The sequence below is a fragment of the Furipterus horrens genome, unplaced genomic scaffold (assembly GCF_987537825.1).
Source record: "Furipterus horrens unplaced genomic scaffold, mFurHor1.1.pri manual_scaffold_5, whole genome shotgun sequence".
Taxonomy (NCBI): Eukaryota; Metazoa; Chordata; class Mammalia; order Chiroptera; family Furipteridae; genus Furipterus; species Furipterus horrens.
The window spans coordinates 139,095,948-139,121,205 of NW_028327175.1; the positions used below are offsets into that span (position 1 = coordinate 139,095,948).

At 41.1% G+C, this 25,258-nt stretch overlaps 1 protein-coding gene across 4 annotated transcripts in view; it reads left to right on the forward strand.

The window, feature by feature from the left end:
* Window positions 1-6,071: 6,071 nt before the first annotated feature.
* The window catches only part of IDE (insulin degrading enzyme), an 88,457-nt gene continuing 69,270 nt past the window's right edge, over window positions 6,072-25,258 (forward strand). For all 4 annotated transcript variants that reach the window (XM_090277963.1, XM_090277964.1, XM_090277966.1 and 1 more), the window contains exon 1: window positions 6,072-6,240. In XM_090277963.1, coding sequence (XP_090134089.1) covers window positions 6,143-6,240 — 98 coding nt within the window. In that variant the 5' untranslated portion in view covers window positions 6,072-6,142. The remainder of the gene's footprint in view (window positions 6,241-25,258) is intronic.

The following is a 25,258-nucleotide window of genomic DNA, read 5'->3' on the forward strand; positions in this document are numbered from 1 at the left end:
TAGAGACAAGCCTATTTCTCTAAGATACCAGGGGAGTATTAAGGGATTAAACAGTGGTAGCTATTTCCTGGGAGGGAGTTGGGAGTGTAGAGTGTTCTCCCGTTTCTGCTAGAAAAAGAGAAACTTTTTTATTTTTGGTGATTACTGTATTCCTTTAGTGTGTTTAAAAGTGGGCTGTTTTTATTATTTAATGATTTTGACAGTTTTACAGAGGCTAGAGAAGACAGGGGAGATAGCAAGTTTGGCACGGCTTGTTTTGGGGACTGTAGTTTTTAGTTCTAAAATTTACCATGTTTTAAAAACTTATATGCTTACTTTTTTTTCTTATTTCTTTTTTAGTTTCTTTTTCTGATTTATTTATAAACACACTTTTTGTTTTAGTTATTGGGGTAGGACTAATTTTGCTTTTAATATGTAGATTTAATTGAGGAATACTTTGTAAAAGTTTATCTGGAGGATGATTGATTTCAAGTTTTTTAACATAATTAGCTATTGCACCTTGAAAATCTAGGGACTAGCTAATAAGCTGTTGTAAATAAACTTGAGTTAGGGGAAAGTGAATACCCCTGGATCATAGCCAAATAATTGCTGAACTTTATCTTGTCCTTTGATTATTAGCTGGTAAAGGGTGGAGACATAAGTAGTTATAGTTTTTTGAGGTTGATGGAAAGGAAATAACTATTTAATCAAAGTGAGCTGCAGTTGCAGCTGTCTAAGAAGTCCTGTAGGGGAGCATAACATAGGAAAGCAGAAAAGCCTGATGGGGTAAGAAAGATTAATTCTTTCTATTTGCCTGGTTTTAATATGCTGGTTTATAATAGTTGGGTTTTTTTGGAGCCTGAGGAGATAAAGTATGAGACAAATTTAAATCTGGGTCTCTCTTAAGGGTGTTAAAAAGATGAGTAAGCTGGTGGGTAGTTGTACCAAGGCTCGTCGTCGGCAGCCGTCCGTCTCGAGAGACGATGGTGTAGCTTCTTAAGAGTCTATCTGCACCGCCGAGAATGTTTGTGCAGTCCGACTCGGGAGTGACACGGTATCTGTCTCCTCCCGTGTTGAATCGACATCTTGCGATGACGCTGGAGTGTCCTCTCCAGTGAAGCTGAAGCTACAGAGCCTGGGCAGGGTGATATGGAGGGTCTGCTGTTGCCCATGCAGCAGACCCCCCCTCTCTTCGCAGCTGAAGGGTCCAAGGGAAAGACGGAGTCAATACAGCTTCGTTTCAGGTGCGCCGCAGGAGTTGCCGGTGTTGACTATAACGTCAAACCGCCTTAGGGACTCCGGCTCCGGATTTTCTGTCGTGGTTTACTCCCTTAGCCTTTCCCCTGAAGAGGTATGCCGCAAGGCAGCGGAGGTTTTTTGGAGTCAGAGTTTTCCTTCTCTGATGTACCCTGACTGGAAGATCGAACCAGCGACACTTAGCTCGCAGGCCGACGCTCAATCCACTGAGCCAAACCAGTACCAAGGCTAGGCCTTAGCTAATTGATAACGCCTGACAATTGTTGGAGATTATTGAAAGTTAAAGGCTTCAGAGAATTAATTTGGAGCACTTGAGGTCGCCAAGGCTCTGATTGTTGTACTTTCTTAGGAGTTACTTGTGAGCCTGCCTGGGCTATAGATTGCTATAAATGAGCAAAGGTATTAGCCAATTGTTTTTAGGTTTAGAATTTAGTTATTGTTTTAAAGACTTATGTGATTAAATATGTTGTAATATATGTTATTTTGCAATATAATATTCTAAAATAATTATTAGGATTATAAATAATTAGAATTTGTAGACTTTTGGAGATTTTTGTAAAATTTCCTTATTTGAGAAAGCTTTTCAAGTGTTTTGAAATGTATTAAGCCTGATTGGTCTAGAGTTTTCATCTTTTTGGAAAGAAGAAAATAATAAATCCTTGAGATATTTCAGGGGCCCTTTGAAATACCCCAAGGCTATAAGGAAGTCCTGTAAATTTTAAAACTTGGAAATTCTGTCAATCAAGGAATATATATTATGAAGTGACATTCGACTTTATTTAAAGTGGTATTAAAAGGTATATACTATTAATATAGGCTGCCAAAAATTCAGTTCTTAGTATTGAGAGACATGAATTTTTTAACATTAGTTTAGTATTTGAGTAATATACTACAATATATAATTATTTTATTAGACAAAACCTTAGTTTTTAAGCAATTGTCAAGGTTTGGGTCAGGCAGGAGTAGGCGGACCTGTATTAGCCACCTGAGGTGGCAAGAGCTATTCTGACTTTCCAGGATCCCAGGGGGGAGGGGCCAGCAGAGCTGATCGCTTGACAGGGATTGCAAATTTCCACATGTCCCCTTCTCCCTCCCCTTCTTCTACTCCTATTACAGCTGCGGTGTCTTTTAAACCTGAGTTATTTTCCTTACTTTCCCTTTGTTTTTCTGAGATCACAGAGCTCTGAGCTACGGCAATATGCAGTAAATTAATCAGATGAACTTTAATAGAAACACTATCCTGTAGAGATTTTAGCTTATCTCCTGCCTTTTCCCAAATCTTAATATCCAAGGTCCCTTTATCAGGAAAAGCAGAGTAGTATTCTTTAATAGTCTGTAAAAGTTGAATGAGATGCTGCTGTTTTACATTACATCCTGCTGCGTGCAGAAGCTGCTGCAACAGGCGTAGGTAAACTTCTTGTTCTTTTGATAAACCTGAGCTCATTTTAAATGATGAGTTTATTTTGTTTTGCTTTTAATTTAAGTCTCTTTGATTTTCTCCACTTGCACTGAGCCCTAGCTAGCTAGCTACTGAGGAATTTTAATGTAGTGGGGCAAGGATGTACTGTTGATGTGAAACAGTCAGGAAGGGATGCCGGAGATTCCAGGTACCCTGACCCTGCTTATGGGTCTCGGTTTCTCCCCCAAGTGTCTAAAACTGTGACGGGCGGCTCGAATGCACCAGATTACCAATCTTTATATCGCGCATTACCGGCCAAGCCAAAAGTTATCTTAAAACATTTTGGGGGTCCCTGTAAGGCCACTACCCGTCTTGGGAGTTGATCCCAGACACCCCTCGCAAGCCTCCAATTCACGTAGGAGCACCCGATTTCTCAAGCCAAGGGGAGCAAGTACCTTTTATCTTCGGAGCTTGGCAAGTGCCAAGTGCTCTCATATAAACCCTATGACTGACACTAATTGCTTCCTGAAAGTGATCTTCGGAGTCTGGTCAAGACTGAAACACTCATTCACTATGTGCTTTCTTTACATGGGCAAATGAAGGAAAGAGACAGAAATTGAAAGGGCCGCAAGAGGCGGTCTGGGAAATGTCCCCTTCCCTCTTATCTTCATGCGCCCTATGACCTTACCGGCAAGCACTCGGTGTTCTCGGCCCTTACCTTGGAGCTGATTGTGCGTACTCCAACCCGTGGTTGATGCGTGGTCCACAACACAGGTTCGAAACCTCTAATCGTCCCTGTTCGGGTGCCAGATGTCACAGACTTCTGACCAGTGGAGTCCACGGCATTGTGGATGAGGGAATAAATGCACAGCAACTGCAAGAATCCTGTGGAGAAGAGGGGACAGAACTGGCCACTTTCTAGAGGAGAAAGCGCAGTTTACCCCTGCCTCAACAGGCTTTTTTTGATTTCTTAGGTAGATTACATCCAAGAAAATTGTGAATTATTGTGCCAATCATTGCCTTATATGATTATTACTTTTACATACTAGAGAAAAGAATATTACACATGCATGGATGATAAGGATAACTTGTCTAGCCACATTCTGTTCTTAGAAATTGGCCCAGAATAGGCCCTAAGAAACTCCTTCAAGGTTACATGCTGGACATCTGTTGTTTTCAGCCCAGGATCAAAGAGTCCTGTAGCAGAAAGCAAGCTTTTAACTATTAGAGAAATGCAAACCTGGTTCCCCATGGGAAAACCGGTGTGTGGAGTGGGTCCTGCGTGCCACCATGGTCCCAGTGGTTTTCCACTCTGGGGCTGAGCTACATTTGCCACCATCAAGCAACCCGGCTTCCCATAATAAATACCTTGTCATAGCTTGTCACTTCCAAGTCCCCTTTAATTCATAGGCTTCTCCTTTCTTTTTTATTTTGCAATTCATTTGTCAAGGAAATAGGGTCACTTGTCCTATAGTGTCCCAAATATTCTAATTTTGCTTATATCCTTAAAATGTGATTTAACTACTGTTCCCTGTATTTCCTATAAAAGGTAGTTACATCTACAGGCTTAATCAGATTTAGAAAACATATATTTGACAAGCACTAACTAAGTACTCTGCTTGCTGTCAGGTGAGATACAAAAATGACTAAAACATCATTTCTAATCTACTGCTTCTTACAAGTATGGAAGGTTAAGATCCAAATAAGTGCCTTTTGAATGCAAAATATTCTGGCAGTTCAGATCAGAGAGCGGTTTCTTCCAATGGAGTATGTGAGGAATGGCAATAAGGAAGTTTTGTAAAGGCAATGCCATTTCAACAGGGCTTAAAAGTTGCTAGAGCGCTGTTGTAATAATTAATTAGCTATGACAGCTGTGTGAATTGGAGTTAGTAGATGGTGGGGGTAGAGGCTGGAAAGGTGGGGTAGTTAGTGGGTTGAGTGGTGGCCCCCCAAAAAGATATGTTGACATTCTAATCCCAGGAGCCCATGTTACATTATTTGGAAAAAGGGTCTTTGCAGATGTAATTAAGGAGGAGATGAGATCATCCTGGGTTACCTGGTTGTGCCCTAAATCCAATGACAAGTATCCTTATAAAAGACAGAAGGAGAAAAGATCTGCAGAAAATAAGGTAATGTGAAGATGGAGACAGAGACTGGAGTGATGTGACCACAAGTCAAGAAAGCCGGCATCTATCAGAAGCTGGAACAGGCAAAGAAGGGATTCTCCCCTAAGATCCTGTAGGGAGTGCAGCCCTGCCAACATCTTGATTTTGGGCTTCTGGACTCCCGACCGTGAGACAATAAATTTCTATTGTTTTAAGCCACTATGTTTGTGGTAATTTGTTATGGCAGCCACAAGAAACTAACACAGGGGCTAGAATGTAATGTGGTGGAATTTTATGTTGCACTTCATCTCCAGTACGTTTTCCTTCATCCAAAGTTTGCCTTTAGCTGAAACCCTATTGTAAAGAAGACCCCTCTACCTCTTTGAAGAACCATCCACTTGATTAGGAAATCCTCTTCCTAATTCCCATTTGTAGCAAACGATAGGATTCAGAGCACTGCTTTTTATTGCAGTCTTCTGTATACCAGATCAGAAACCTAAAAGCACTTAAGTTAGGAAATCACCATCCCTAATCGCACTCTTCCTTACAAAGTCAAATCCATAAGAATTATTAATTAGGTTGTTCTTGGATGCAAAATACCATAATGCCATCAGGAGAAAAAGTCCTGTCTTACAAATAATGACTTAAGTACACTGACCATAGTTGTACTACATGCATATATGGGTTGTATTTCAATACGAGTAAAGAGTAGTTTCTACCCTGAATTTAAAAGTCCACAAAAGCCTTACTTAGCCATGGCCTGTTCCATATCCATCTTGCTCTTTAAAGGGCAGCTAGCTTCCCCAGGATGGAAACTTCTGGCAGGGTCTGGGCCTCCCACTGGTGGACGCCGGTGGTCTAACTACCCCCCAATCCTCCACCATCTACCCCTCGCCAGCGGTCCACGTCCCCATCGTGCTGTAGAGGGAGCCCTCGGGCCTTTCAGAGCAGCGGATTCCTCTTTCAGGGAGGCAGCCTAGTTGGCGCACCTTGATCCAACACCTGCACGGCCTGGGTGACAGCCAATGGGAATGCGTCCACCAACAGGGACCCTCGTGCCCTCACAGTACTGGTGAGCACCTTTGCCCCACATACACACAGTCAAATATACATCGCCGCCCTCATCTGTGTTGGTGTGAGTAAGCGGGACACTCTCGGGAAAGCCCGATTGCTAGGTTCCCGCACCTCCCCGGCCAGACTTGATCCAGCCGGCGGGCTTAGGCCTGGGACGCTCGCGGTCCCCGCCCAGTCGGGCGCCTAGCAAAACACGGAGCTGTGGCCACTTGGTGGCTCCCGGGAGGCGGCGCGGTGCTGCGGACTGAGCATGCGCAGTGGGACAGGCCGGCTCCCGGCGCTAGAAGGAAGCGGTCGTTCGCTGTGATCCCAGCGGCTGCGCTGGGGTATGCGGTACCTGCTAGCGTGGCTGCTGCACCCCGCTTTGCCCAGCACCTTCCGCTCAGTCCTTAGCGCCCGCCTGTCGCCGCCAAAGCACCTCTGTGGGTAAGCAGAGCACGGAGCCCGGGCCCTCGGGGCCCACGGGTCACTGTGGATTGGAGCTCGGGTTGCAAAGTGGTGATTCAGCACTTAAAGCCGCCGCCGCTGCCGCCCCCCCCTCCCCCGGCTGCCAGTCCCAATGGCCGGAGGCCCAGACGGCGGTGTTGGGGTCTCTCCAGGACTCAGAAGGGCAGTTCGCCCGGCAGGAACGAGGGGCCTTGCCGGGAGACGACGGCTGTCCCTCCGGCCGGTGATAGCGGACGGGGGCCATGACCCGGGGACACGCGGCGTGTGTCATAAGTGTTGGGGGCGCGGAGCGCCTGCACGGGAGCGGACGGAGTCACCCTGGCGGGCCACTGGGATCCGCGCCGCGCCACTCTCCGGCCAGTCTGCCTGAAGGGGCCGGGAATCTGAGCAGACTGTCCCTTGCTTTGGGGTCCAGGGACACCTCTTTCCTTTCAGCCCTGCTTTTTCCTGTGGGGACTTAGTTTTCACTACTACGTAGAAACGTCTGCTTTGGGAACCGTGAAAGTTTGCAGGCGTCTGTCTGCATTAGCGGATGGACGAGTGTTGGATTTCCTGTCCAGGGGAATTTGGGAAAGGATACCTTGGGATCCATCACAGCAGCTCCCTTGTTTTGCACTAGCCGATGCCCAGAAAGATTGTGTGATATCCGCACAATTGCGGAGATTGTGGCAAAAAAAACCAAGCTCGGGACGTAGGTTTTTTGCCATCCGGCGGCGTGCTCGCTGCACTTCGCCGCTCTGTGTGTACTAGAAAATTTCAACCGTGTAGCGAACGCTAAAGACTCTTTCTTGTAAATAAAGGGAAGTTGGCAAAGATGGGCAGTATTCTCTTGTTGCACATCATTTGAACCCTTCTGGTTTTAGTAATATCTAGGACCTACCAAGTGCAGGTGATAGAAGCTCTGTGTTTGTGGTCTGCCTCCGAGGAACTTGGTCTTGGCTGGAACAGATTGGGCTGCCAGACAGCGAAAAAGGATGTTTGAAGGGAATCAGAAGATGGACAGCATGGGCAGTGTGTGCCTGAGGAGCACAGTGTGAGGCAGAGATAGTAGAGGCGGTCTGGGCTGACCTTTGAAGGAAAGGCAAGAGGGGGTGGAGGATGGTCAGGGGTGTTTGTAATCCAGCCCAGGGGTGCAGATTAGTCTGTTTGTTGGGGGGGGGGGCAGTGAGCAGATTAGTTTAGTTGGAGTCTTTTCTGTGGGGGGAATTAAGAGGAAACAATCCTGTATTATAAAAATAGGACAATGCCAGCCTGGGCTTTGAATTGTAGTTGGGCTTTCTCCAGTGAATAGGAGGTAGGGAGTCATTAAGTGCTTTTGAGGTGAGGAGTGGTCTAATGAAACCGGTAGTTTAGGAAATTAATTTGGTGGCTGGTGTGCAGGATATAAGGGAGTGGAGAGACCTGAGGCGAAGAAGCGGTTGGGACTTAGTCTTTACTGCCTGGACTAGGATGACAGTAATGGTACTAAGAAGGCTTAAAATGCAAGTGAAGGATCTGTGGGACTTGTTTCCTGCTACAACATGCAAAAAGATCCCTGACTTAGAGGATTGATGGTAAGCATAGGCCAGGTATGTCCCTGTGCTTCCTTCAGGTCAGAACAATATTTGTTCTTAATTCATTGCTAATAGGCTGTGTTTAGCTTCATATTGTCTCCAGTGTATAGAATTTGTGATTTCAAAAAAAGCACAGCCTTTTAGTTGTATAAAACTAACTATAATTAGATTTTTCTCTATGGTTTTCTCCCACTGCTCTTTACTTTCATTGGTGAAGTTCAGGGCATGGGTTGAACAACCAGAGCTTCAAGATAAGGTTATCATCAGAGAGGGAAATTCAGAAGATTTAAAGCATAATGAATGAAATTAACCATCTAGAATGCTCCACACTAAAAACGAATGGCTGGGGCTATTAAGGAAAATACAGGTCCAATAAAAAGGATCAGGGTGTAGGTATTTTTTTTAAAGATTTTATTTATTTTTAGAGAAAGAGGAAGGGAGGGAGAAAAGGGAGAGACAAACATTGATATGTGAGAGAATCACATATCAACTGGGGACCTGGCCCACAAACCAGGCATGTGCCCTGACTGGGATTCGAACTGGTGACCCTTTGGTTCTCAGGCTGGCACTCAATCCACTGAGCCATACAAGCCAGGGAAGGTAATCAGTCCCACATGGTTGAAAGAATGTATTAAGAGAGATGGTTACTAGCCAAGCCATTTACTGGAAGAGCTGGCTATGTCCGTCTGGTGCCAGAGCCTGAGCTCTCATACTGCTTTTGCCAGTGTTATGGCATTCATTGTTTATTCTTACCTATTGAGAAAGAGATGATATTAAAAACATTTGCATAAGATCAATTCATTTGAAAAGCAGCATCACTGTCCTCTGTTCAACCAAGTTGGATTCGTTTGGGCTGTTGGAATTATCTGAATGATTGGAGAGCCTGGAGGTAATAGCCCAGTCCCTGGCAATCACTTGAGACACCCGGGCATCAGTCCTCTCACTTTGCAGGCAGCTCTACTCTGCATTTCTCTATTCTCCAGGCTTAGGTAACGGTGGTGTGCAAGGTGGGACTATCTAGCTATTAAGATTCAGGCTTTTAAAATACCTTTAACCAGAAAAACGAGTGTTTTTAATTAGCATTATTAATCCAGTCCACACACTAAAAAGTTGTATTTTGTCCGTCTGCCTTAAAGGGTTGGGTACAGTCTCCCCAGGGAGTAGTGTGGGCGGCAGAAGTTCAGTATATGTTTTCATAAGAATTGGTTTTCTTTCTGTTTTTCTGTTGGTATTTTAGGTTTCCTAAACTGGTACCCAGAGGATCAACCTACCTTTTAGCCAGGGTGACAGGGCTAGGGCACTCTCCTTCCATAGGGTAGATCTTCTAGGTATTTTGGTTCTGAAGGCTAGGGTAGGGTATTCCTAATTGGCTTGTCTTCAGTCCTCACTCACTCTTCTCTGTTCAGCCATTATTTGAGTGTCCGTTCTGTAGTGATCACTCCCTGTGCTCAGCACTGTGAGGAATGTAGAGATAGTGATCAATTTTATCTCAAAAGAGCTTTCAGTCCCAGAGTGAATAGTTTTACTCCTTTACCTCTGACCTTTTACTAAACATCTCTACTTTTGTGTTCTGTTGCTTCTTTCATTTTATTTTGAAAAGCAACTTAGTATTTTTATCACTACTCTTTCTTCTTTTAAAAGTGGGACTTATAAAATTCTTAGAGTCAAAAGCTATAAATGCTTTTATTCCCCCCACCCCCCAAAAACTATAGTTTCTCTTTGCCTATTAAAAGTATATGACTTATTTTTTTAAGTGCGACTCAAGCTGCGCCCTGTGGGGAAGATGTCATACTCTGCCTGACAGACACACTTATTGAATGAATGATCTTCCTTCAAAATCTTCCTGTTGATTTCCCTAATTTTGCATATGTTGGTATTATCATTTTCTTTCTTTAGCTTGAAGATTGGTATAATCTTTGAATCTCTCACTTTTTTCCTCTCTACCTATTCCTGAGTTACATCCGGGGCCCAGGAGCACTGAAGGAGCAAGGGTTCCCTATAATGGTATTCCTGGTACCTATCACAGTGTCTGGCACATATAGAAGTTCACTATCTGGTAGATAAATATGTCCAGGGACACAGGCTCCTGAACGTAGGGAACCCTAGTCATAAACACAATTCAATTTTTGCTCACTATTTTCCTTTTTCATACTCAAAATATCAATGTAAGTAGTAACTAGTATTTATGTGTGTGTTTCTTATTATAAAGGAATTAGAGGTCAGAGTGTATTTCCAAGATTTCTTGCAGTTCTGAGTTACTCATAGGAACCAAGTTGGTTTGAGAAGGGATGGGACATAAGGAATAGGACATTGTGGTGGAACAGAGCTCTGTGTAAAACAGGCTCAGTTGCACTGGAGTCGAGTCTTGGTTTTGCCATTAGCTTGGCTGTGTCGTCGTGGATCCTGGGCCAGATCAGTTTTAAAGCTGATTGGAAGTAGCAAGAGTGGACATCTGTGAGTCTCAACCAGTAATTACGCTGCTAGCTTTGGCTTTTTCATAGATGCCTTTTATCAGGTTGAAGGAGTCCCCTTATATTCCTAGTTGAGTGTTTTTTTATGTTGAATGGGTACAGGGAGATGTATTTTTTAAACAGTCTGTCTCCTACTGAAAAATTGCTGGTACAAATAATTATTTTCTTCAACCATTTGACAGTAAGCTGCCAATTTGATGCCTGTCACTCCCTATTTCTTCAGTGTGATTTCCTGTAAACAAGGACCTTCTCCTGTATAACCATAACACAGCTATCAAAATCAGAAAGTTAACATTGTGACATTACTACCAATTAAGCCTCAGATCCCATTTAAGTTTCAGCAGTTGTCCAGTTATATTATATCCTTTACTGAAGGATACTTTAATGAAAGGATTCAGTTGAGAATGACTGTTGTCTTTAGTTGCTGTGTCTCTATTCTCCTCAGATTAGAGCAGTTCCATTGTCAAAGCTTTTCGTGACCTTTAAAGACAAATTACTTTGCAGAATTGCAAAGTAATATCCCTAATTTCGGTTTTTCTTATTATTCCTCATGATTAAATAAATACTCAGTTTTGGCAGGCATATCACAAAAGTGATGCTGTCTATGTTTTTATTGCATCCTGTCAGTGACACTCAATGTTGATTTGTCCTTTATTGATTATATTTACTTTGATCACTGTAAGATAGGTCCTGCCAGCCTGGAAAAGTTAATCTTTTCCCTTTGTTATAAGTATCTTCAGGGGAGATACTTTTACAACTATGTAAATATAATGTTTCTCATCAAACTTTCAGTTTACTCATTTATTTATTATCAGTGTGGATTTACGATGTTCTGTTTTATTTAAAGGGTTTTCATCCATTACTATCATTATTTACTCTCATGCTTAAATTGTTCCAGATATGGGCAGTAGGGGGCCCTTTTAAGCTGGCTCCTGTATCCATTTGATGCCCATTATTTTTTTAGTACTTTCTTATTTTTTGGCACAACAAGATATCCCTGCATTCTTTTTGTACTTCCCCTGCCCAAATCCTGGACTCAACCATTTCTCCAAGAAGTCCTGGTTCCTTTTAGTGGAGAGTAAAATTTAGAAACCAAGTTCTTAGTGCTAGGTGTACTCGTTGCTGTTTGGGAGGAGAATCACTGCTCCCAGTCCCTCTTAGTAGACAGAGCTAGACATATATGTATACAAATGAGTAGATATTCTCTATGTATGTGTATATGTGTGAATATTCTGTACACACAGATATATTTATCTGTCTTATATATTCGAAACAGTGGATCACACATGTAACCTCCAGTTCCATCTAAAACCACAATGCTCATTTTAGCTATTTCTTTTTCATATTTCTAATTTCTAGTCCTGATAGTGAAGATCCTGTTCTCATTATCCTTAATAAATACACTTATTTAATCCATCATCTTACTTGTAACTAATATCTCATCATTGCTGCCTGCCGCTTCCCTTTGAGATGCTTCAAGAGCATTGTCACTGTCAGGCTGCCCCCATGAGGGGTTGCTCCTTTTATTCTGTTTAAGCTTTGACACCCTACTTGGGGCTGTTCCCTCAAATATATGCCTCCTTATCCTGCTTGGGCTTCAACTACCATGCTGGGCCACAGAGGGGAAAGACGGCTCTCCTCACCCCACTTGGGAACAGGATATTTTAAAACTTGCATTTGTCTTTATTTTAAATACCCTCGGGTTTGTAAATAAAGCCAAGTACAAGGCCTAACTTCGCTTGTTGTCTTCAGAAAGTGATGGAAAAGCAGATGGGTAACCATATACTCAAAAACATTATTACCTTGCCTTTTTCCTCAAGATTTTTTGGTTGGTAGCTATAGAATATGTGCTGTGATGAATAAGGAGTCTTAAGTACAGAGTGCGTTGTTGGACCTAAATTGGTAACCATTTATATGAGAAAAGTATGTAAGTGCATTTTCTTGAAGAAGATACCTTAAGAATGTGTATGTCTTTAGATGGTGGAATTTAGGTAATTTGCATTTCCTTATACATAAAAAAAAAAAAGTTTACAACTAGCATAGATTATTTTTTATTATAGGAGTAACTATGAAATAAAAATAAAACATGTACTTTAAATGCCCACGACTGAGAACTTCACAAGAGATTAGTATTATTACCTTTGTAGTTGATAATAACTTGGGTAAATACTTTGGAACTATGCAAATCCTTTTGTATCTCAAACATTTTAGCATCCCCCAATACATCGTTTTTGGGGTTTTTTTTTTCCCTACCAGTAGATCTTGTCTGCAACATGTATTACTGCACCTCTAGGGTTATTTTCCTTTCCTTCTTTATTAGCTAACTGAAATTTTGTGAGGTAGAACTGTTTTTCTCCCTCATTTATTTATTTATGTATATCAGTATGGATTCACAGATATTTATTGTATTCTCTGGGTTAAAATTTAAAATTCAGTGTTATCATTTTTTATTTTGTTGCTCAAATTGTTCTAGCTTTGGCCATTAGGAGCTCCTTGGGTTGGCGCCTGTGTACTTTCAATAAACCCCCATCTTTTTTAGAGAATTTCCTTATTTCTGGCACAATAAGATGTTTCAGGATCACCTTAGTGTTTTTTCTTTTTTCTTTTTTCCTTTTCCCCCAGCCCTGGAATCAACCACTTGATCCCTTTTATTGGAAAATTATGTTTAGGGACCAAGATCTGGGCACTAGGTGTACGCACTGTTACTGAAGTGTTGTTGCTTTTAGTGGACAGTTTAGCTACTCTCATAAATACACATATTTATATTTATATATATTTTTTAAAGTTATTTTTCTGTATATATATTTAAAAATCATGAGTTTGTATTGATACCTGTCATTCCAATGTAGTGTTACAAAGTTTATTTCCATTTTTTTCTCTGTCCATATTTTATTTTTAAATATTTTACTTATCTATTTTTAGAGAGAGGGGGAGGGAGGGAGAAAGAGAGGGAGAGAAACATCAGTATTCAAAGAAACATCAGTCGGTTGCCTCTTGCATACCCCTAACCAGGGACTTGGCCTGAAACCCAAGCACATGTCCTGACCAGGGCTTGAACTGGTGACCTTTTGTTTTGTAGGATGACACCCAGTCCATTGAGCCACACCAGTCAGGGCTCTCTTTCCTTATTTAAAATTCTGTCTCTAACAATGAATGTACTGGATTTCATTATCTATACTTATTTGATCATAATTACTAGCCCATACCTCTGTAAGAAGTATTTTTGATAGCTAGATCATAACATTTATGTACAGTTCTTTTTGTCTTTAGCCATATCGTATCCAAAATACTATTTTTTACATTAGTTTATTTCTTTCCCACACTCCTCAGCTTATGTTCATTTATAATACAGTGAGGTTCATTTGTTAGTGATTTTATTCTATTTTGATTGATTTTAATTGTATATTTTTATTGTGGTGAAATTGACGTACATTAAAATTTACCATTTTAACCATTTTTAAGTGTACTGGACTATGCTCTAACCAACTGAGCCATGCAGCCAAGGCAGAATTTCCTTGCTTTTAAGGCTGTATAGTATTCCAGTATATGTTTATACCAGATTTTGTTTATGCATTCATCCATCAGTGGACACTTGGATTCCTTCTACTTTTGACCCTTGTGAGTAATGATGCTGTGAACATAAGTGTACAAATATCTGTGTGAGTTTTCTTTTATTTCTTTGGGTATTACCCAGAAGTGGCCTGCTTGATCATATAGTAATTCTGATTCTAATTTTCTGAGGAACTGCCGTACTGTTTTCCATAGTGCTACACCATTTTACACTCTCACGAGCAGTGCACAAGAGTTCTGATTTTTCCAAATCCTCTTGTTATTTTCTGATTTGTTTTTGATAATAGCCATTTTGTGGTATTTCACTGAGGTTTTGTTTCCATTTTTCTAATGATAATGATGTTGATATGTATGTCTTGTTTACATAAAAAGTCCATTCTACTCCTCTGCTCATTATTTAATCAGGTTTTTTAAAAAATGTTGTTGCATTGTAGGAGTTCTTTATATAGTCTGGATATTAACCCTTATCAGCTATTTGATGTGCAAATATTTCCTCCCATTCCACATATTGCCTTTTTATTTTTTTATTGGTTATACTATTACAGTTGTCCCAGTTTTTCCCACTTTGCCCCCCTCCACCCAGCAACTCCCACTCCTTCTGGCAATTCCCATCCTTTGTTCATGTCCATGGGTCATGCATATGAGTTCTTTGGCAACTCCATTTCAATTACTTGTTCTTATCATCCCGCTGCCTATTCTGTAATTACCTATTTGTACTTCTTAATCCCCTCACCTTTTACCCCACTCCCTGGTTCCCCTAGACACCCCACCCACTGACCACCATCCTAGTGTTCTCCAAGTCAATAATTCTGTTTCTCTTCTGCTTGTTTGCTTAGTTTGTTTTTTAGATTCAACTGGTGATAGTTATGTGTTCATTGCCATTTTAATGTTCATAGTTTTGACCTTTTTCTTTAATAAGTCCCTTTAACATTTCATATAATAATGATTTGATGATTATGAACTCCTTTAGCTATACCTTGTCTGGGAAACACTTTATCTGCCTTTCAATTCTAAATGATAACTTTGCTGGATAGAGTAATTTTAATTGTAGGACACTGCTTTTCATGACTTTGAATATTTCTTGCCAATACCGCCTAGCCTGCAAAGTTTCTTCTGAGAAATTAACTGACAGTCTTATGGGAATTTCCCTGTAGGTAGCTAACTTCTTTTCTCTCTATCTTTAATCTTTGGCATTTTAATTGTGATGTGCCTTGGAGTGGGCCTCTTTTTGTCCATCTTGTTTGGGACTCTCTGTGCCTCTTGGACTTGTATATCTTATTTCCTTCACCAAATGAGGGATGTTTTCTTTCATTGTTTTTTAAAATAGATTACCAATTCTTGCTCTTTCTCTTCTCCTTCTGGCACACCTATGTTGTGAATGTTGGAATGCTTGAAGTTGTCCCAGAGGCTGCTTATACTATCCTCATATTTATGGATTTTTTCTTCTTGTTGTTCTGATTGGCTGTTTTTTTCTTTGTTATGTTCCAAGTCATTGATTTGATTCTCAACTTCATCCACTCTACTGTTGTTTCCTGTAAATTGTTCTTTATTTCAGTTTGTGTATCCTTTGTTTCTGACGGGATCTTTTATATTCTGTTGAAGTCCTCACTAAATTTTTTGAGCATCCTTATAACCAGTGTTTTGAACTCCACATCTGAGAGATTGATTATCTCCCTTTTGTTTAGTTTTTTTTTTCCTGGGGTTTTGATCTGTTCTTTCATTTGGGCCATGTTTCTTTGTCTCTTCCTTTTAGCAACCTCCCTGTGTTTGTTTCTGTGTTTTAGGTACAGTTGCTATGACTCCCTGTCTTCATAGTGTGACTAATCTAGTAGGTGTCCTGTAGGGTCCATTGGCACAGCCTCCCCTATCACCCAAGCTGGGTACTCAAGGTGCACTCTTCATGTGGTCTGAGTACACCCCCTGCTTATAGTTGAGCCTTGGTTGCTGTTGTCAGATCAATGGGAGAGATTTACCCAGGCCAGTCAGCTGCAAGGACTGGCTGTGACCGCTAACCACCAACCTCTGCCCTCCGTGGAGGATCAGCTGTGCAGGAGCAGAGTGGTGGTGCTCTGATGTGGTCTATAGCTGTCCACCGGATGCTCTGGCCCTGGAGTTTTCTGGGTGGTGCAGGCCAAGGTCAGTCCCCACCTGTGTTTTGCCTGGGACCACCCTCCCTGAGCTATAAAGCAATCTGAGATGGCTGCTACTTGGGCTGGGCTTGGAGATTTCCAGGTGAATCCAAGCTGTGAATATAAGCTGGCTGTCACTACTGCCTTTCTGTGGCCCCTTAGGAAGAGGTATGGGGGCTGGGGACTCACTGAGGCTGGCTGTTGCTTGACTGAGAGGATTTAGGAAGTTGTGAAGCGTGAGCCAAGACCAGCCGTTCATATGGAAAAGTCTCTGTTAACAGCTTGGGTGGGACGGAGTCTCAGGGGATCTCCAGGGTGGGGAAAACAGTGTTAGCCAGGTTGATGGAATATGAGATACAGCATGTACCTTCCAGCTCTGTGGCTCTGTTGGGGGAGGGTTCAGAAAAGAGACAATGGCTTCTGCTTGCCTTTTTGTCTGGGAGAAAGCTGTACCCCAGCTCTTGCCTTGATGCCAAACACTTCAATTCCTCTCCCTATGGCACTGGTGCCTTTCAAGCAGGTACCCCAGTGCAGGAGCTCAGAGGGAGTAAGTCTGAGTAAGTCCGCGTGTGGGTTCTTTAAGAGGAACTGCTTGGAACTCCAGAAGACTGTTCCACCAATCATTCTCACTGGTATTTGTGGTCAGAAGTTGTAGGGGCTTACCTTCCTGGCACTGGAACCCTGGGCTGGGGCTGCGACTCCTTGCTCCTAAGATATCCTGAACTTTTGTCCATCACACGTGGATGTGGGATGAGCCTGTTCTGTGTCTCTGCCCCTCCTACCAGTCTGGATGGATGTGGCTTCTTTAATTCCCTAGTTGTCAGTCTTCCATTCAACTCGATTTCTGACAGTTCTGAGTGATGGTTGTTCTATAATTTAGTTGTAATTTTGATGTGGTTGTGTGAGGAGGTGAGCTGTATTTACTTATGCCACTATCTTGACTTGAAGTTGCTTTTTCATTCTATTGATTATTCTTTGATTTTAAAGTTTTGATGTAGTCAAATTACTTTAAAAAAATCCTCACCTGTGAATGTTTATTGATTTTAGAGCGAGATGAAGGCGGGGGAGAGAAAAAGAGAGAGAGGGGGAGAAAGAAATGTCAATCAATTGCTTCCTGTACATGTCCCCACTGGGGATCGAATCTGCAACCTAGGTGTGTGCCCTGACCGGAGGAGATCTAACCTGCAACCTTTTGGTCCATGGGATGACGCTCTAACTAACTGAACCACCTGGTCAGGGCTCTTTTAAAAAAAATTTTGTGCATGTGTGTATTTTTCCATTATCATTTAACCTCCTTATACTTCTTTCCCCCTGGAATCACCACACTGTTGTCCATGAGTTCTTTTTCTTTTTATTCAATCTCTCTACCCCTAACCGCCCCGCCCCCCTCCACTTATCCAGTAGCTGTCATCCTGCTCTGCTCTGTATCTATGAGTCTGTATTTTGCTTGTTCGTTCATTAAATTCCATGTATGAGTGAAATCATTGGTATTTGTATTTCTCTGACTGGCTTATTTCACTTAGCATAATGCTCTCCAGGTCCATCCATACTGTTGTAAAAGGTAATATATTCCTTTTTTTTTTTTTTTTAATGGCTGAGCGTTGTTCCATTGTGTAAATATCCCATAGTCCACTCATCTACTGATGGACACTTGGGCTGCTTCCATATCTTGGTGATACTAAATAACACTGCAGTGAACATAGGGGTGCTTATGTTCTTTGGAATTAGTGTTTTGGGGTTCTTCGGGTATATTCCCAGAAGTGGGATCACTGGGTCAAAGGCAAATTCATTTTTAATTTTTTGAGGTATCTGCATACTGCTCTTCACAGTGGTTGCACCAGTCTGCATTCCCACCAACAGTACAAAAGTGTCACCTTTTCTCCACATTTTTGCCAGCACTTGTTTGTTGATTTATTGATGATACCATTCTGACAGGTGTGAGGTGGTGTCTCATTGTGGTTTTAATTTGCATTTCTTTGATGATTAGTGACTATGATCATCTTTTCATATGTCTGCTGGCCATCTGTAAGTCCTCTTTGGTGAGTGTCTATTCGGGTCCTTTGCCCAATTTTTAACTGGATTGTTTGTTTTTCTGGTGTTGAGTTTTGTAAGTTCTTTATAAATTTGGGTTATTAATTCCTTATCAGATGTATCGGTGAATATGTTCTCCTATTTTGTGGGTTATCTTTTTGTTTTGTTGATTGTCTCCTTTGCTGGGCAAAAATTTTTTACTTTGATGTAGACCCATTTGTTTATTTTTATTTTTGCTTCCCTTGCCTGGGGAGATATGTCAGATAAAATATTGCTATGGCGTGGGGTTGGGGGAGGAAGGAGAGAGGGAGAGAAACATTGATCCGTTGCCTTTTGCATGACCCCAACTTGGGACCTGGCCCACAACCCAGGCATGTGCCCTGACTGGGAATTGAACCTGTGACCTTTCGCTTTGCAGGCCGGCACTCAACCCACTGAGCCACACCAGCCAGGGCACTTTTTTTTTCTGTTGTTATCTGTGCTTTTGGTGCCATATGTAAAAAATCGTTGCCTGGTTCAATGTTATGAAGCTTTTACTCTTGTGTCGCCTTCTATGAGTTTTAACTCTCAGATCTTTAGTTTAGATTTTTAATCCATACCCCTGGATTTTTGAGTCAAAGTTAGAAAGCCTTTCCCTCAACAAGGTTAAAGAGTAATTCCACCACCTTTTCTCCCGGTACTTGTATAATTTAAACCTTTTTAAAAAATTATTTTTACATTTACAGTCATGTGTCACTTAACAACAGGGTTATGTTCTAAGAAATGCATCATTAGGTTATTTCGTCATTGTGTGAATATCATAGAGTGCAGTTCCACACACCTAGATGGTATAGCCTACTGTACACCTACACTATATGGTAGAGCCTATTATTGTCCTAGGCTACAAACCTGTACAGCATGTTACTGTACAAAACAATATGAGATTAAATCAAGCACAAGAGAAAATTATGCAACCAAGAGCCTGGTAAACATGAGATGTATGAGGCTGTTGTGGGTATCCCCTTTTACAGCAAACTTTTTATATAAAAGTAAGTACAAAGAGTATACTCTAAAATTATAATAAAAAAGCATTATATAGTAAATGCATAAAGCAGTCAGTTATTATTATTATCACATATTACGTACTGTTTGTAATTGTGTATGCTATACTTATATATGACTGGCCGTGCAGTAGGGTTGTTTACTCCAGTTGTTTTATGATGTTGTAATGGTTGTGACATCACTAGGTGATAGAAATATTTTAGCTCTATTATAATCTTATAATACTACTGTGGTTCAAGGAATCTGTTGTTGATCAAAAATCCTTATGTGATACATGATTGTAGTGACCTTATCCATAGGGAGTTTAATTCTATTAATGGTGTTAGATATGGATCTGATTTTATCTTTCCCGCAAAGACTACTTAGTGGTCCAAAGTCTATTTATTAAAAAGTTTGTCTTTTTCCCAGTGAGTTTAAATGTCACTTTTGTCAAATATTAATCCATATGTATCTGGGTCTAATTCTGTTCTTTCTATTCTTTGCTACTGATCTGTGTTTTTCTTCTTAAGTCTCAGTGTTATATTCTTTTCATAATAGAGACTTTATAGTATGTTTTAATGTCAGGTAAGACTAGTCACCCACGTAAAGTTTTTCTTTCTTACTGTTTTTCTAGTTATTCTTAGGTGTTTGTTTTTCCATATAAACTTTAATATCAATTTGTCTAATTTCATAATACATCATTATTAAATATTAAAAAATATAATTTTTAAAATTATATTTTATTGATTATGCTATTACAGTTTTCCTGATTTTTTCCCCTTTGCCCTCCCCACCCTCTCCGCCCACTCCCTCAGGCAATCCCCACACCATTGTTCATGTCCAGGGGTCATGCATATAGTTCTTTGGCTACTCCACTTCCTATACTGTTCTTTACATGTCTATTCTGTAATTACCTATTTGTACTTCTTAATCCTCTCACCTCCCATTTCCCCAACACCCTCCCATCTGGCAATCATGAGAATGCTTTCCTGGATTTGCTTGTCTATCTCCTTTACCAAATTAGGGAAGTTTTCTTTCATTATTTTTTCAAATAGATTTCCAATTTCTTGTTCTTCCTCTTCTTCTTCTGGCACACTTATGTTGTGAATGTTGGAATGCTTGAAGTTGTCCCAAAGGCTGCTTATACTATCCTCATATTTCTGGATTCTTTATTCTTCTTGTTCTGATTAGTTGTTTTTTTCTTCCTTATGTTCCAAATCATTGATTTGATTTTCGGCTTCATCTACTTTACTGTTATTTCCCAGTAAATTAATTATTCTTTTATTCCAATTAGTGTATCCTTTATTTCTGTCTGGATCTTTTTTATGCTGCTGAGATCCTCACTAAGGAAGTTGGTGATAAGTGGTCACAGTCAATCCTTGTAGCTGACTGGACTGGAAAAATCCCTCCCATTGACCTGCTAACAGCAACCAAGGATCAGCTATAAGAGGAGGGTGTACTCAGCCCACTTGAAGGGCTCACCTCGAGTACCCGGCTTGGGTGATAGCGGAGGCTGTGCCACTGGACCCTACAGGACACCTACTACATTAGGCCACACTACCAAGACAGGGAGTCAAAGCAGCTCTAACTAATACATAAAAACAAACACAGGGAGGCTGCCAAAACGAGGAGACAAAGAAACAAGGCCCAAATGAAAGAACAGATCAAAACCCCAGAAAAAGAGCTAAATAAAATAGAGATAAGCAATATCTCAGATGCAGAGTTCAAAACACTGATTATAAGGATGTTTAAGGGACTTAGGGATTCTATATTAATTTTTAAATTATTATTCTCAGAGACTAGGGGATTCTTGACAATGTCACTGCCACTGAGGGGCTTTGGGATGGTGGAGTGGGGTCAGTGACTTCTCCTCCTCTTGAAACAGAGTAGTTTAGTTTTATGAATTATGCTTCCATAAGATTTCAGTGGAAGAAAGCATATATCCTTTTTTAAAAATCCTGCTATAGGTGAGTCACTGTTTATAGTCTGCTTATTGACTTTATAGCATGCTTATTGATTTTAGAGAGAGGGGAAAGGAGGGAGAGAAACATCAATGTGAGAGAGAAACATTGATTGGCTGCCTCTCATTTGTGCCCTGATTGGGGATTGAACCCACAACCTAGGCATATGCCCTGACCAGGAATCCTATTCACGACCTTTTGATTTTTACAGGAAGGTGCACTAGCTAACTGAACCACACCGGCCAGAGAGAAAGCATGTGTCCTTAAAAAAAAATAGTTTTAAAACTACATCACAAATAGTATTCAAGCCTCTACCTGACTACTCAGTGTAACTGTGTGGTGTTCCTGACACTAAGCAGTGAGGACTGTTCTAATTGTTCATTGGCTACATAAACATCAGTTACTCTTCTTATGCCTCCCAACATTAAACCTAGTTTTTGCCTGCTGAAGTAACACGAAGTGGGTTCACTCTTTTACCTAATAGTCTTGAGTATTTGAACATTGCTTTTATGGATTGGTCATAGTATTGTGGAACAGTCCATTCTGATGCAAATCCTTTAGGGGCTAAATGAGAATGTCCATAATTACTGTTCTTTGGCTTGTATTGCTATAGGGATTCTGGAGCCACAGTGCCTGGACTCTGCCATTTATGTTCCTCTTCAAACCTCTTTTCTCAACAGCAAAATGAGGACAATAATAGTATCTACCTTATAAGTTTGTAGTGAGAGTTAAATGAGGAAATGCATGCAATGTATATGTCTCCATCATATACTTAAGTGTTCAGTAACTGTGGACTAATAATGATAACAATGCTACTATTGCTGTGAAGAGAAGAAGAAAATGTTAAGTATTTTTTTCTGGACACAGAGCACAGATATAATTTCATAGTTGTAGGCAGCCTGCTAGTTGGGGCACGAGGAGTAAATCAAAGGTTGTATCTAAATAAAGAAACAGAATAGCATCAGTGGTTTAAGAAAAGTCAGTCTAGGCCATTACTTTCTATACTACCTGAAAGTTCTTATTCTATGTGTAGAAAGCAATGAAATGGAGCCTAAAATTGACAGCAACATTGAACCAAACCACATTAGGTCTGCACTTAAGTAAGGAAGTAAGTTCTGGAATTAGGCTGCGGATTTGATTCCACTGTCTGCTTAAAGCTTTCACCTCACATCACAAACTTGAAAATTCTTTTGGCAGTTGTCTCAGTTGTGAGCCAACCAACTAGTTTCTTAAGGCAACCAAGTTATCAGCCAGAACAGTGACTGGAACTGAAGTCCAAATTTTTTCTTTATTAATTAGCCCTATTATTTTGTGATGTAGCTGATCCAAGTTAATAACAGGAAAATAAAATTCCACTGTGGGCTTTGTAAACCTAGTAAACAGAACCTGGTGAATTCAAGTCCATTAAGTTTTGTCTTTTCAAAGATTCTTTCTATTCTGAAAAGTACAAAGAATAAAGATCACCTAGTATCTGTTACCCATAGGTGACCACTAGTTGCCAGTTGCACCCTTCAGTTTTGACAGTTCAGTTGTGACACATTGCCACATGTGCCTTTGATGAGCAAAATTGTCACCTGTTGAGAACCACAAACTAAACAGTGGCTCACCTATAGCAGTTGCAAAGGGAGAGTTAGTTATTTACCTGTTTTTTCCTATTACTAGCCTGTCCATTGAATGTTTTTGACCTTTGGAGATGACAATATGCAACTGGAATTTGCATGAGTAAATGTTCAGAATGTTATTAATAGTATGGTGGTTACTGAGGTTATCTATTTACATCTCACCCCTCCCCCATGACCATAATTGTGATGATCATTATAATATAAGGTTAGGTTACCATTTATGGGTGCCTACTATGTATTAGACACTGTGCCTTGGATCAGTACAGGCATGGAGAATCATATTAAGGCAGAGTGTAGGTTAAGCTTCCTGATCAGCATTAGCTGAAGAGGCCGGATTCTCTTTCTACTAGAACCAGAGCATATATGGATGGAACTGAGCCCTCAAGAGAAGATAAAAAAGAATACAGAATATGGGTGTTAGTGGTTTGCTTTCCTTGGAGGGCTGTCTTCAGAGAATTAGTTACAGGTTGATAACTCTTCTTACCTGTGATTTAAATGTATCTTTAGAGACCATGACAGGGATCTTTTAGCTGTCCTTGCTGTTCTGGGATCATGGAGCATCTATGAAGAAGATAACCCATATGTAAAATTAGTTCTGAGTTTGAAGTATTAACTTTATATATTATTGTTTTTGTTTTGTTTAAAATAAAGAACCTATCTAATTCAAATACAGGATTAGTTGTTCTTTGATATAAATGTTGAAAATTGTTTAGGGGAGAGAACTAGGTGAACATGGCTCACCTCCTCTCACAACCACATCAGAATTACAACTAAATTATAGAACAACCATCACTCAGAACTGTCGAAATCAAGTTGAACGGAAGTCTGGCAACTATGGAATTAAAGAAACCACATCCATCCAGACTAGTAGGAGGGGCAGAGAATGAAATGACTGGTCCTACATCCACATGTGGCAGACAAAAGTACAAGAGGGATATTTTGGGAGCCAGGAGTCCCAGGCCCCTGAGCCTAGAGTTCCAAGCTAGGAAGTTAAGTCCTCATAACTTTTAGCTGCAAAACCCAGCAGGGATTGAGTTGGTGGAAGAAACTTCTGGGGTCCCAAGCAATTCCTCTTAAAGAACCCACACATGGACTTACTCAGCCTCATTCTCTCTGAGCTCCAGCACCAGGGTAGCAGTTTTAAGGGCACCGGTGACATACAGGGAGGAACTGAAGTGTTTGGCATCAAGGCGAGAGCTGGACAGCTTTCTCCCAGACAGAAAGGCAGGCAGAGGCCATTGTTTATTTTCTAAACCCTCCCTGCACAGAACCACAAAGCCAGCAGGCGGATGCCATATCTGATACTCTATCAACCTGGCTAACACTGTTTGCCCATCTTGGAGATCCCCTGAGATTCCGTCCCACCCAATTTTTGGGCCCACCCAAGCTATTAACAGAGTCTTTTCCACATGAATGGCTGGTCTTGGCTCATGCTTCACAATTTCCAAAATCCTCTCAAACAAGCAACAGCCAGCCTCAGTGAGTCCCCAGCCCCCATACCTCTCCCTAAGTGGCCCCAGTAGGGCACTAGCAGCAACCAGCTTATATTCACAGCTTGGCTTCACCTGGAAATCTCCAAGCCCAGCCCAAGTAGCAGCCATCTCAGATTGCTTTTATAACTCAGGCAGGGTGGACCCAGGCAAAACACAGGTGGGGACTGACCTTGGCCTGCACCGCCTAGGAAGCCCCAGTGCCTGCACACTGAGTGGACAGCTACAGATCACTACGCTGCATCAGCACAGCTGTTCCTCCACGAAGGATGGAGGTTGGTGGTCAAGTGCCCTTCTTGGGTGTTAGGGGAGGCTGTGCCACTGGACCCTACAGGACACCTACATTAGGCCACGCTACCAAGACAGGGAGTCATAGCAGCTCTACCTAATACGTAGAAACAAACACAGGGAGGCTGCCAAAATGAGGAGAGAAAGAAACATGGCCCAAATGAAAGGACAGATGAAAACTCCAGACACAGAGCTAAACAAAATGCAGATAAGCAATCTCTCAGATGCAGAGTTCAAAGCACTGGTTATAAGAATGCTCAAGGAACTTAATGAGGACCTCAACAGCATAAAAAAGGTCCAGTCAGAAACAAAGTACAATAGAAATAATTGAACAATTATTGAAATAAAGAACAATTATAAAAAATAAAGAACAATTTAAAGGAAACAGCAACAGAGTGGATGAAGTTGAGAATCAAATCAATGATTTGGAACATAAGGAAGCAAAAAAACAACCAATGAGAACAACAACAACAACAACAATCCAAAAAAAATGAGGATAGTGTTAGCTGCCTCCGGGACAACTTTTATCGTTCCAGCATTCCCATCATAGGTGTGCCAGAAGAGGAAGAGAAAGAGCAAGAAACTGGAAATCTATTTGAAAATAAAATGATAGAAAAATTCCCGAATTTGGGTGAAGGGAATAGGCAAGTCAGGAAGCTCATGAGAGTCGCAAACTATTATAGATAGATGCAAAGTGGCCCACTCCAAGACACATCATAATTAAAATTCCAAAGGTTAAAGATAAAGAGAGAATCTTAAAAGCGGCAAGAGAAAAGAAGTTAGTAACCTACAGGGGAATTTCCATAGGACTGTCAGCTGTTTTCTCAAAAGAAACTTTGCAGGTTAGGAGGTATTGGTAAGA